Source organism: Vulpes vulpes, chromosome 16 (assembly GCF_048418805.1).
Source record: "Vulpes vulpes isolate BD-2025 chromosome 16, VulVul3, whole genome shotgun sequence".
Lineage (NCBI taxonomy): Eukaryota > Metazoa > Chordata > Mammalia > Carnivora > Canidae > Vulpes > Vulpes vulpes.
The window spans coordinates 39,656,676-39,670,911 of NC_132795.1; the positions used below are offsets into that span (position 1 = coordinate 39,656,676).

General features: G+C 43.8%; 1 protein-coding gene across 3 annotated transcripts in view; it reads left to right on the plus strand.

The window, feature by feature from the left end:
- Positions 1-13,387, plus strand: part of MSRB3 (methionine sulfoxide reductase B3) — a 182,224-nt gene extending 168,837 nt beyond the window's left edge. For all 3 annotated transcript variants that reach the window (XM_072742575.1, XM_072742576.1, XM_026001766.2), the window contains 2 exons: positions 4,170-4,267; positions 12,897-13,387. In XM_072742575.1, the coding sequence (XP_072598676.1) occupies positions 4,170-4,267; positions 12,897-13,058 (260 nt within the window). In that variant the 3' untranslated portion in view covers positions 13,059-13,387. The remainder of the gene's footprint in view (positions 1-4,169; positions 4,268-12,896) is intronic.
- Positions 13,388-14,236: the final 849 nt, after the last annotated feature.

A 14,236-nucleotide genomic window follows, 5' to 3' on the forward strand; every position in this document is an offset into this window, starting at 1 on the left:
CTTACTGCAATCTAAAACAAAAATCCACCCTAGAGTAGATGGTAGCAAGCACCACAGAATTGCTATTAACAAACCGAATCTCTTGCTCTTGTATTTGAGATGTAAACGAACACATCCTGGATTTGCTTCCCAGTATGCCAGTACTGTCAAGCTATGTCTGCAGATTAGTGTGGGTCACACTGATGTTTGGGTCACACTGAAGCGGGACTGCCAACAGTCCAACTTGGTTTCTTTAGTTGTGCTACCTGTATTTAGATGCTGTCTAGACAGGAGAAGCTATTCACTGAACATAAGACATTCTTGATAACAACAGGCTAATATCTAAAAAATACAGTTTGTATTTTTCGAAATAAAATGATAATACACCCAAATCCAACCTCATCAAATAGAAACAAAGGGACGTTTTGGGGGTGGGGTGAGCCAAGTCTGTTTATACAGGTTTTCGAATGACTGTTCTTTTAAAAAGTGCATGGAATGCATCCAAAACAAATAATGTTTTGTTAGATGAGAAGACCAAAAGGGAAATCCTAGAGAAAGGAGGATGGATGATCTTTCTTTAATGTCAAAACTGACATAAACACATCCCCCTCCCCCTTTTGCTCAAGATAATTTTCTCAACAAGACCCAGATTGCTTCAGTCTTGCCTATCACCCTTTGAAGCACTTTCCTTATTATTAGGAGTGGGGGCAGGGTTTCCTTTGAGGATTTTTGCAGCAGTGAAGAGTTCCTCCTTTAAATACTTTCACATGATGAGGGAATTCCGCTTTCAAAGTGCTGTCATCCCTGTGGCTTCTCTGCCATGAGACAATTTATTCTTGGGTGAAGGTCCTTCTTAGTTTGATTGTCAATAAAGACTCACTTTTCTGATGGATTCTCCTTCAGCTTTTTCTGGGAGACCTAGAGAAAGAATTCAGTGTTCTCCTGTGTTATTAACCTTATGGAAGTTGGCCATGATCTTCTTGTGAAATGTCTTCTATCACACATTTCTTGTGAAATGTCTTCCATGACACGGGACATGGTTGTCCTTGTCAATCTCCACTAATTAAGATTTGGATGACATATCAAATATTCCATCTTGAAAACTGCATTTCTCCTACTGCACAGAGACACCCTGAATTTTGGGGAGTTTTGAAGAGGTATTTTTCTGTTCGGTTGGTTTTTTATTTGTTTTGTTTTGTTTTACTGTCTCTAATGATATTTAAAGAACGCCATGGGAAACAACTAATAAACTATTCAAGTGTCAACGGCTTTCCCAGAAACATTGAAATCTTTTGAGAACCCTTACCTACTCCGTGTCACTATACCTCATCCTTGTCTACTCTTGAATTTAGTCTTCTGGAAAATTCTATACATATTTAATTCATGGAGACAAAATGTATAGCTGTGTGGTTTGAGAGCTCATTTGAAAGTGGTTCCCTCCCCTCCCCAAAATTTTTAATAGGCAATGATTCACAATTGTTAGCAAAGAATTAGAATGAAGAAACCCCAAATAGAACTGATAGTTTTCTCAATATTATTACCTAAGGTGAGCTTCTAAGTATTTGTGGTTATTTTACATAAATGAGTAAAAGATCATCCATGCCCCAAACTAGATTGCATTATTTATGTCATTACTCTTGAACTTTCTCTTTGAACAGTTTGGTTGTTGGTGAGAGAATCAGTATTGTTTAGTATTCATTCATTATCTGCTTCCACTTAGAAGCTCATGAGTGTAACAAGGTGGCTATTAACCAATCCAGACGTGGCACTAAACATATTTCTTAAAACCTGCAATTTCCTTCCTGTTTGAGTATTGAAACAAATGATGTCTTGGCCTTCTATTGAGGAAGAAAGTAGACCGTGAGAAGGGAGTTCTAAACTACAGTCAGAACACACAGATTCTAGCTTTGGCTCGGCCACTCACTGCCTGTGTAGTGTTGGCAAGTACCACATCTTTCTGCTCCCTCTCCCTCTCCTCCCCACAAAAAATCTTGTTAAGTTAGTGACCTAGATGATCTGCATGAATTTACCATCCTAAATAAAGAATAAGCTTACTCTACCTATAAAGAGAGGTTTATTATTTGAGTCAAGTTGGATTGAGTCAAGTTGGATTCTCCAATGAAAAAATAGCATTGCTAATTTCTTAACCTAGTCGGTAAAAAAGGGATGTTGATTAGATTTTCTTTCTCCTGTGGTAACTCAGTGATATCCCATAAATATCCATCCCATTTTCTTGTTTGTGCGGACTCTGCCTTCGGAATGCTCACCACCTACTCAGAGAAGAAAGCATGAGAACAAATAAGTCAAAGATCCAGTTTGAGGGTGGCCCGGGTGGCTCAGTGGTTTAGCGCCGCCTTCAGCCCAGGGCCTGATCCTGGAGACCTGGAATCGAGTCCCACGTCAGGCTCCCTGCTTGGAGCCTGCTTCTCCCTCTGCCTGTGTCTCTGCCTCTCTCTGTCTCTCTCTCTCTCTGTGTCTATCATAAATAAATAAATAAAATCTTAAAAAAAATAAAATAAACCTCTCTTTCCTAGCCATTGGCACTTCTGCCGTTGAGCAAAGAATACCTAAATGTGCCAAATAGTCATTATAGACCAAAAACTATAACCTAGAGTCTAGGTTATTCTCTTTAGAATCTAGAAGACAAAGAGAGGTAAGCTTTCTTAAGAATACTGGTGTGTCTTGGCATAATTAATTTTTTTTTTTTTTTTTTTTTTTTTTTTTTGCAGAATGTGATCTTATACCTAGAAAGTTAAGGTTTTCCTGGTGATTTGCAACAATCTTGAACTCAAATCAAGGAATTGGAAAGTGTCTCAGCTCTGGGGGGTTAAATCCAGGACAGACTGTGAAAGCTACACTGCTGCATAGTGGGGGATGGGGGTTTGGGGGAGTTTCTTACAAAAACTTGGCCTGAGCTAATTTGTTTTGTTCGAAACTGGAAATCATATTGTTGAAGTCTGCATTCTGTTTTCTTTCAGTTGGTGTATTAACACAGAGCACCATGTTTTTAAAGGGCTTCCTCCTTTCTACAGGAATAAATTTGGCTTCTGAAAAAGAAAAAAGATTGTACCAGCAGTTCAGCAACATCACACCTCTTCCATCATTTTGGGCTTCAGCTCAGTAACTCCAGACAAATTTTGTGGAAATATGTAAAAACATGCCTAGAAGTACTGAGCGTAAAACCTGACTGTACACTCATAAACATTTGTGCAATCTTATGGTCCTTATCATTGAGTTTCTCAAAGCTGTGTGCATATTTTAAAAATCATTAGAATAAATGAAAATGGGAACAAGATGCTATTTCAGAGAAGGTGCTCCCTAGAGATGCCTGAAGAATACTGCTCTATGACTTTCCTCTAGGAAGTGAGCAAGCTTCTTGCCCATAAAATAGATAGAAGCTGCTTTCCAGATACCCCTGTCTGGAGAAATTAGATTAAGATGGAAACTACGGAATACTCATTTTTAAAAATATTTTAACCATACAAACTCAGGACTGAAAAAGCATGCATCCTAAAGAGGCCTGGAATAACTGAAAAGTTAGCAGCCAGAAGAATTGGAATAAAATAAATCTTTAAAAAATAAATAAATCTATTTTTAAAAGGTGGTGGGGGTGGGGAGGGGAGGGGTGGCTGGGTGGCTCAGTCAGTTGAGTGCCCGAGTCCTGGTTTAGGTTCAAGTCCTTGGGGTCCAGGGATCAAGCCTTGTGTCGGGCTCCACGCTCAGTGGGGAATTGGCTTGAAGATTTCTCTCCCTCTGCCCCGACCCTCCTCCCGCTCACCCCCAGCCCCTCTCTCTTTAAAATAAATCTATCTTTTTTTTAAAAAAAGGAACAATTGGGTTGAGTTTTGGAAAATGTCACACTGTTAAGACTCATAATGAGTACCCAGTGCCTCAGGATGAGAGACAAAACCAAGGGGCAAGAGAGAGCTTTATAACTCCAGGGGTGCTGTAGAAAACTACTAGATGGTCTAAGAAGGCTTCTTGAAACATAAACTCCCAATGCAACTCTAATCCAAATGTGAGGAAGTTATTCAGCTTCTGACTTTTTTTTTCAGGTTGAAGAAGTTCAGCATGATTCATATCCTAAAGGTTTTCATTCTTTGCTTAGTAATTCTTTAAATTTATATTCTAACCACAGGCTGTCTCTCTCTCTCTCCTCTCTGTCTTGTTCTCATGCTGCCCTGCCCCAGGTTGGCCTTCGTTCCACGATGTGATCAGTTCCGATGCAATCACATTCACGGACGACTTTTCCTATGGGATGCACAGGGTGGAAACAAGCTGCTCTCAGGTCAGTTAACCTCACCCCAAAACCCACTGTGCTGCTCACTCTGCACCACAAACACTTCCTGGGTTCCTGTTTGGCTAATATAGCAACTAGGGCCATGTGACTGTCACAAAAGGGACAGACGAGCACAAGGAAGTCTCCGTAAAGTCTTAATGAGATCCCAGTCGTCAGGTGTTAAGTCCAAGAGAATGCCAGTCATTGGCTTCAACACTATATAAAAAAACAAAACAAAACAAAAAAGATGGGTAGGAAAAATCACCTTCAGCTGACTGAGTACAGTGGGGAATGGGCTGTTCTTAGGATGTATGAAGTTTTTATTACGTGGCTTTATAGAATCTGATGTTTGGAGAGTCCCCCTCTCCCTGCAGTTCTGTGCCCCCGTTGTGCAGCTGTAATGCCCCTAATGGTAATGATCCAAAGATGGTCGGTCAAGACCCCAGAGACAGCTTTCCCTGTGTGGGTGAGGAGGGAGGTTGGAGAAAGGCAGTGGGAAGAGGAGGTCCAGTAGTGGGCCTTATGAGCTCAGAGTGAGAAAACGTGATAAGGCAATGCCATCTCTGCTTCTCCCAGTGCACAGACCTCTCTCAGTTTCCAAGGATGTTCCAGTTAGTTCCTATCACTCTGCTCTAACCGAATTAGGACTGGCTCTACAGGAGAAAATGAGCATGTGTTGAGGAGACAGAAAGAGTTAATCTGTCATCCCAATCAAGAAGACTTGAACTTATGGGTATTTTTGTATTTAAACTCAGAGACATAGCCAGAACCTTCTGTACACAGAATTAGAGCAACTGCACGTTCCATTCTAGAGGAGGTAGTCCTGTTCTAATCTGCTGTAAATAAGTGAAATGTAGGGTCTGAGTATTGTGGCACTGAAATGTTGGTTGGGGGATGTCTGTTGCGCATATCAGAGGCAAAGGGGGCACCATCCGGCAGCTGAAATAGCAAAGTGATTGCCACGTGGGCCTCCCGCAACATTCTTCTACTTGCCCTTTAACCCCCTTCGTCAGGCACAAGACTTTTAGGGAAGAGGTGGCATATTTACTACCAAGTAGGGAGGGAGATTGGTTAGAACCTAACCATCTGATGAATTTGTGATTTCCTTTTTTAAAAAAAAATAAAGCTAGCGAGTTTACTGTCTTCTAAGTATGAGGACCACTCTCTCCTTGAAAAGTAGACTTCATATTTTACCTAGGTCGTATTTTCGGTCCACTCTTGTCTCTCACATAGGAGTCTCTGAGTGAGATAGTGGAACTTCCCGATCCTGGGTCTCACCCCCAGAGATTTTCAGTGACTTGGCTTGTGTGAGGCCTGAACGCCAGTGAGTTTTAAAAGCTGCCCTGGTTAAGGCTCTCAATAACCTTGTCAGGTAGACACTGCTATTCTTTCGTATTTTTCAGTTGAAAAAAGTAAAAATTAAAACACAAAGAGGACAATGACAACTTGTGTAAAGCTACACCAATTTAAGTGGCAGAGCTGGAACGCGAATTTGGGCATTGAGCTCCAGAGCTCTAGGGTGCTTAGCTAGTAGATCACCAAGAGTCATTAAAACAATAAAAAAATCCTGTCACCTCTAGCAGTTGGTTTAGTTCAATTCAGCTTTTCAATCAAAAAGCTTTGATTCAGCTTTTAGAATCAATTCAGCAATTGAATTAATATTCAATTGAATATTAATCGAGATTTGTATAACTGCCACAAAAACTATGATTATCTCCCCCCGGAATCTAAAATATCCAACAAAAAAGTAACCGGGTAGGATGGTACTAGTAATGTATAACCTAGGTACATGGTACTTAACAAACCTCTTTTAAGACAACAGTTGTGTTTCGTTGTAAGCCGCCTTAGAGGCTGTTGCATGGGGCCTACTTTCCTTTTTATTCAGAATCCACTTTCAAACATTGAGTCCATTGAGAACCAAATAAAAAAGGCCAGGAAAAGTGAGGCGTAAGATAATGACTTTCCTTAACGCTCTGTTCGCTGATGTCTCTGTGACTGATTCTTTCAATTCACAGAGTAAACCTTGGTCCTTTCTCGGGGCCAACCGCAGAGATGATATTAGTAGTGGTCAAGAAAAGACCATTATGAAGGGGTTCTGTTGTGACCAAAGAGAAATGAACCCTATAAACTGCCCAAGTCAGGCAACATGATATAAGAGACAATAAGCTAAACCAAGTACAGCTCTCAACGCTTTGGCCAAAAGCCTAGGTGACTGTTACTGTGCTCTGGGCCCTTTCTGAATAGTTGGGTGAAGAACTAACACTCACCTATCCCTTCTGGCTTTTTCCCCTGCCACCTTTATTAACTCAGATTTGGAAAGCGGATGGTGACTCTTTCTTAAATAAAAGTCTTAAATTTAAAGAGAAGAGGGGAAAAAAAATAAAGAGAAGAGGGAGGGAAACTTGTTCTATTAAGCCGTGTCTAAAAATACATGCTCTGTGAAGTAAGTTTCACGGGGAAAATAATCGGGTTCTAGCAGTAAAGAAAGTCATGTTTGCTGGATTCTTCTCCCTGTGGGCAGAGTGGGGGTCTGTCCATGTCAACAGAGCAGGAATTGCTCACTAAAGTGTGCTAGGTATCGTTTGTTCTTTCTTTCTTTCTTTCTTTCTTTCTTTCTTTCTTTCTTTCTTTCTTTCTTTCTTTCTCTTTTGTTCTTTGTTTCACCCACACATTTATTTTCCTTTTGTTCTACAGTTTTCTTGAGTCTTTTTTTTTCCATTTTCTCATTCATCCTTTTTTATCTCAACTTGGAAAAAAATAACTGGCCAAATGCTTTCCCTACTAGAGTGACCACGTGTATTTCGTTTCCTGGTTTCTCATTCTTATTGCTACTTTTCATGATCCATTTATCTTTTTTTTTTTTTAACCTTCTACTCTTTCAGTTTATGTGTCTCTTCCCCTACCCACGGTTTCTCCCATCATTTCGAGAGGAAGGGATAGTAGGAAACTTCATTCTGATCTGCTTCGCTTCTTTCTAAAATTCTGATCACATTTTGAATTCACGTGGCGTGTCTTTTGTCCAGATTGAATCGCCACAATGTGGTTTGTCTGACGAAGAACCTGTTAGATGCGTTAGGGACCTCATAGACATTCTCAGTTGGACATGTTATGCCGAGTATTTCTTTCCTTATGGTAAAGATGCAGCATCTACACATGACGACCCCCGTCCTGCCACCTTATCCAAATGAGCTGAGCTTCCATGGACAAAACCAGTAGGCTCGAAGTACTTGCTTGGCTTTTTTTTTTTTTTTTTCTTTTCTGTCTGTCGGTTCCTAATTCTTGCTCCAGTATTTAGGATTCTTCTTTTTCCTCTTTCTTCTGTTTGCTTTAAATTGTGATGTAGGACATTCTATGCAGTGAGTTAGACCCCCTAGTTGGGTAGGAATTATAAACGTGCTGGGAGACATACTCTAACCCCTCCTTATACTATCCAGTAGTTCTTCCTTGTGTCCCATGACTCCTTTAGTCACATATCTTAGTAAGATTTTGTTGAGAAAGTTAAAGATTGATTCAGTACTGTCAACACTCTTAAGACAAATAGTGCAGTCAGGTCCTTCTGAAAGAATTGCTGTGCAAGGAACCTCGCACACTACCTGATGCTAAGTCAACAACGCAGAAAACGTGCGAGGGGGCTGGAGGGTCTTCAATGCCTTCTGGTTCGATTCCTGCTCGCGGAGGAAATAGGTTGCCCCGTTCCATCCCGATTTTTGTTGCTTTTACTGTTCGCTTTTACTGTTCGACCCGCTGAATTGAGGGCAGTTACCTCTTCAAGGAGGAATTACATTCCCGTCATCTCTTTCTTTACTTTCAATCTGCCTGCCTTAGTGGGCACGTGTATCTTCTCCCCAGCTATGGCAATTTTCCACCGATTTGCAGTTAGAACTTTTTAAGATTTCATTCACACTTTTCAGCTAGTGATAAAATATACTGCATCTATCCTCATTTCACTACCTGCTATGAATAATCGTTTGACAGCGTCTCACTAATCCTCCAGCCGAGCCTGGTAAGCAGTGCTCTGTCAGGAGGTACATTCAGTGCAACAAGGGAAGAGTTGCGTGGTGTAAGCTGTAGTTCAGAGAAATAAGCCCCTCCTGGTAATACTTGGGGAATTCCTCCTTCTTTAGATCAAAATTCTACATCTGCAGCAAATGGGAGACCAATAAATCACTTAACTTTTGGTAATCATCTTTAAGGAAACCGTCAGATCCCTGGGTTTACCCAAGTTGGAGTCTATTTATGCCGGCCGCTCTTACTAGCTGGACTCTATGATAGGGTCCCTTAAGTTTGTTTTAGGTCACTATTAATTTGTTCTTAGTCAACCAAATCAACAGAAAGGTAAATACCCACCAATACACGGTATCTTTCAAAAGTTAAGCAGTTTTTGGTAAAACCCCAAACCTTATTAATCTTTTGCAGATGACAACTCCTATATTGCTGATGATTAAAGATAGCCATGTGTTACAATACGGTTTCAGACTCAAGCCCATCTCTCTTTTTCTTGATCTTTCAGTAAAATCATAATGCTAAACTGGTGACTTCACAATCATTTCCTTGGCAAAAGATTAATATCACAAGCACAGAGGAAAGAGCCCTACTTACACACAAGTGTCTTCAATAACGGTGGGAGAAAACAGGATACTACTGGCAAAGTAAATTGCTTTTCTTCTTAAACTCTTTTCTCCTTCTCATCCTGCCCCATGTGCCCAAGTCTAAAAGCCCTGCTTTGAAACTGCTTCATCTTGTAGATCAAACACTTAAGAGAAAATGACAATAATAAAGCCCAAAACATCCTAGAAATAGCTGGGAGAAAACCCTCTAGGACAGTTGGAAATACATCAGTGCGGAAATATGTAACTGTGTTGAATGCACTATTTGTGTTTCTCATGCACACGATTGAGAATTGCAGTCAGATTTTAAGGAATTATGTTAAATTTGATGTTCAATCACTTTTTGGGGGAGGGGGATGTCTTTTCCCTTGGTTCTCTGCAGGTTCTTTAGTTGCCAACTTTTCTGAGTGGGAGGCTTAGGTGATAAAAGATTCCTCTGGGAACTTTAAAATTTTCTTTTGAACAATTATCTTGTGCTCTTTCAGAATGAGAGCTAGAACATTCGGTTGTAGTGTGCATCTTACCCATAAAATAAAAGGCATAACTGTTTTAAAACAACTTTCAAAATGCACACTAAAGATTTTACCCTGAAATAAATCATTAACAGCAGGTTTCAGAGATTTCTTCGTCGGGCAGCCAGTTTGTTTCAGTTACAACCAGGTGTGCTGAGATCCCAACACATTGCCAGTTGGCTGGGGCCAGGGAGGCAAGAGCTCGCAGGCGGCTAAAGAAACAATGCATCACTGACAACTTCCATTCATCATCCCAGCCTTCGGCCAGGGGTAGAAGCTGGAAAGAATGGGCTCCATGTGCGTTCCCCTCCGGGAGGAACCTTCAGGGCTTATGCACTTTTCAAAGAAACCCGGTAATAGTCTTTTATGGGAGACTGGATGTACCTGGGAAGGAGCAGAAATGGTGCTGTGTGGTTAGGCTTCCTGCAGACAAATGGCTTCGCAGCTTTGCAGGAGGTGGAGTGGGCATGCATGTGGTGGCCCAGATATACATGAACACCTGGCTGTGTTTTGAAATGTGGCTCCTCCCTCGGTTGTCTGAGCCCGGTGTGAATCCTCCAGAACACCTTGGGCAAGCCTGATGAAGCTATCACTATCATTCGTAGGGGACTCACACCTTTCCTGAGGCTTTCCCCACCCCTACGATCCCCAACCCATAGAGCTGTTTGCCAACGATTTTTGTTGCTTCATTCCAAGTTCTCTTCCTCATCCCCCTGCCTTTTCCTTTTGGATTAGGGGCATCTAGAATCTGTGTTTTTCTTTCTGTGTAAGCAAAACACCCAGTTCCAGATTTAGCAAGTGAAACTGCAGACCAATAGCCAACTCAGTGCAACAGATTGAATTGCCCTAAGTTGGATTTGTTAAAGATGATTGGGGAAATGAAGACATATAAGATAGTCCCAAAGAGCTTCAAGCATATCCTTGCTGTGTCTTCTTTTTGGAGTAAGGTAAATAGCACTGTTTTCTAAATATGTCCAAGAGATGATGAATAAAGGTAACGTCAGTTGTTTTGCCCAGATAGCTGTTTTTGGTCATTAAAAAACAAAAACAGAAAACCTGTCTGAGGCCTTTATGTGAAAAATCCTCCTCTCAGATGCCAAGTGATCAAAGTGCCAGAGCTGCATGTGAGACCAATAATGGTGCACACATACTGGTCACCGAGAGCTTGAGTTCCTGTTGGCCTGCACACTGACTGTTTTGGCAGGCAGAAGTAGGTGTTTTCCTGTGTCCACTGGGTAAGCATATGTATTTTTACTGGTGCATCTTAGCTGCTGATGCCTGAAAATTTGGCATCAATTGTTTATAGAAAGGAAAAGCAATCTGAGCTGTCAGCCTTGATATTACCTAAACCTGCATAGAATGTGGTAAAATAGTGCAAGATTTGTTTTTTAGGCCTGTTTCATATTTTCCAGGCAATAGATCAAATCAGTTCAGGGTTCATTTTTAGTTCTTTAATAAGCTGACACAGTATGTTGGCAGTAAAATAAGAATGCACTTTTAACATGGAAGTGCCATATAGTCAGAGTTGCTATTTGTGCTATTTATTAATAACTAGAGAACCCCTGAGAATTGAGCGTAGCACTTTGGATAGGGAAACTGAGATTATAGTTCTTTCCATTGTAATGAGCACCGTCCTTCACTTCTCTCTCATCATCTCCATTTGGTTCATTAGCCCAATTCCCATGTCAATTCCTACCCTCTTTCCCTGTAAATTCTAAGGGTTTTGTATACCAACCGAGCACAGTGAGAAGAATTAATAAATCAGCTACAGGCCTTTTCTCTCACGGCCTTCCCTAAATCTTGACTCTTCCATCTACTCCAAATGCTCCTCTGATGTCCACTCCTTTGCTTACTCACTTCCTTTGGCTTCTTATTCCAGAGTCACCCCAGAAGAATAGCCCCTCACCCTCATACCTGCAATATCAGCCCCCACCCCTGACGCTTCATATCACTGCCTCTTTTCCCCCTCTCCTTGGCATTTATTCCCACCTATCATACTTGATAGTTGATATTTCTTTGTGTATTATCTATCTCTCCCACTAGAATGTCAGCAGCGTGAGTCCAGGGGTTGTTGCCTATGTCTGCAGAGTCTGAGACACTGCCTGGCTCCGAAAATACTTCAATGAATGAATGGAAGTCGTTTGCCCCAGGCTTCAGTTTCCTTGTTGCATGACGATTGATGTGTTTTCACAGCCCTTTTGAATATGATGCACTATTGTCTCCTTATCCCTCACTCCTGTCCCTGCTCAGAAAAGGTACAAGAGGGGCACCAAGTGGCTGAGTGCCACCAAGTGATTGAGCATCTCCCTTCGGCTCAGGGTATGATCCCGGTGTCCTGGGTTTGAGTCCCGCATTGGGCTCCCCACAGAGAACCTGCTTCTCCCTCTGCCTGTGTCTCTTCCTCTATCTCCGTGTCTCTCATGGATAAATAAATAAAAATCTAGAAAGAAGAAGAAAGAAAGAAAGAAAGAAAGAAAGAAAGAAAGAAAGAAAGAAAGAAAGAAAAAAAGAAAGAAAGGGAAAGAAAAAAAAGAAAGAAAGAAAGAAAGAAAGAAAGAAAGAAAGAATACAAAGAAAGGGTGCAAGATAGTTAAGTGTGACATATAGTGTTGTCACCGGAGTCGTACCCAGTGTCGGAGTGGCTAGTGCAGGGCATTGTGCACCGAGCCAGCCTTTCTGGAGAAACCCTCTCTGGGCTGGATCTTTCTCTAACCTGTCACAGCCACCCAGCCCTCCTGCTGTCCTGCTGCTTCTGTCTGGGTGCTGGGCCTCCTCTCCTTCCCCGAGCTTCATGGATAGTCGGCAGCACGGATTCGAGCTCCTTCCTTGCCCCCATAACATGGGGCCCGTGGGTGGAGAAGCCAGGACACTCCACCTACTGGGAGTTGGAGTAAAGCGACTATGTGGGCTGTGACATTCTATTCGCCTCGCTCGCCGGCCGGCCCGGTGACCGCGTGGCACACATCTGTTGAGCTTTGCCGTGGCCTTGCTGGGTTCCAAGGACGTCAGCACTTGTCTGATGTGAAGTTTACTGCCCATGAAAGCAAACGTCCCCTCTGTCCGGCCAGCTGCGCAGTATCTTCTGCAGGGGACTTCTGCATCTCTGAAGCCCACCCATCCAAAGCCAAGAGTAACGCCAGGGATGGGTGGAGGTGGGTGGGGGAGACTTTATTCCACGTGTTCCTCACAAGGGGGGGAGGAATCCATAAAATTCATCCCATTTGCTCAGCTGCTCAATTCATAAAGCCACAGCAAGCATCATTCAAGGGGCCGAGAGACCACACGGTCACCAAATACAGTGGCTCCTACCCGATGTCGGCTGTGCCCGGTGCCCGGTGTCCCACTCCCGGCCTGCAGTGCGGGCCGCCCCGGAGCCACCCCTGCGCTGCCACCGGCCGGGCCACCTGTGGTCCCGCTGCTCTGCAGGCTGGGATCCGTCTCCGCCACTGAGTGCGGGCCCCCTGCAAAGCCTGCGGTGTCCACGCTATCCCCTTGACCGTGTCCCTCTTCTCTTTGCAGTGCGGGGCTCACCTCGGGCACATTTTCGACGACGGCCCTCGTCCCACCGGCAAAAGATACTGCATCAACTCGGCGTCCCTGGCGTTCACACCCGCGGGCGGCGGCGCCCAGGGGGGCAGCGGGCCGGGCAGCCCGGCCGCGGGGGGCAGAGCCGAGCTGTAGGCCCGGAGCTCCGGCCCAGGGTCCTCGTGGCGCAGCTGGGTCCAAAGAAAAATCAGAAAACAACTAAACCAAAAAACAAAACAAAACAAAAGAAAAAAAGAAACAAAACCCCAACAACTCAGAATTGTCTATCTTAGATATATTTTTTCAAGAACTCTAAGGGCAGTTTTATGCTTTAGATCTTTTTCTTCTTTTTGCTTAGACAGAGGCCTCAGGCAGCCGTGCACCTGGCCACCAGCTAGACCCAGATGGTTTGTGGCCTCAGTGGTGGCCATGGTCTGGGGACCCTCTTTCCCGAGCCACTGGAGTGCCACTTGGCCTGATTTTCTCTGAGCACGCAGCTTCTTTGGGGATCCCTCCCCCCGCAACCCCCCTTGCTTCAGGGGCAGAAGGTGCTGGGCTCGGGATCCCCCGGGGTGGGGGTGGCGGTGGAAGCCCAGCACCCAGGGCAGGGCACCCAGACCTGCGAGACACGAGGCCCGAGGCCCCCGCGCAGGCCTGCCTGAGACAGGGGCAGACTCACGTCTTCCGAGACTTCTCAGCTTTGTGGAAAGTTTGAGCTAAGGTCGTTTATTCTCACTAAAAGGGTGTGAAGGTCTAAAGTCTTTCCTTATGTTAAATTGTTGCCAGATCTGTGGGTCGGAGTGGGGGTGCAGGGGTTGGGAGGGTGCGGTGCACTGAGTGTTGTGGTGGAGAGAAGTAAACATTACCTTACGGGTAGGCCTTTATTTTATTTTATTTTCCATCGAGAGCATTGGAATGTAGGACAACTGTAAAACGCTGAGCCCTGTTTTTGTCCCAAGTCCACAAAGAACAGCACCTGCCATTGCCTTTTGTAAGTTGGTCCCTCCGCACCTACTGCCAGCTGCAGCCGGGAGGACGTTTTGGTAAATCCCACTGTGTAAAAAGAAAACGTTGGGGACAGCACACCTCATCAAGGCAGCAGAAATAAGAGAGCGTGGAGAGGACCAAGGAGGAGGTCCTGGGTAGGAGAATACCCAGTGCTGAGCAGAAAAGCCCACAAGATACTACCAGTAATGACAGACGCAGCCCGAAGCGGGGGACCTGGCGGTGTAGACGTTGGAGTGAGCTCCGGGAGGATGCTAGGGGTTAAATGGAAAGACCCAGGAGCTCAAGTCCCCCCGCCCCCTGCTGTGTGACAAGGGCCAAGCCATTGA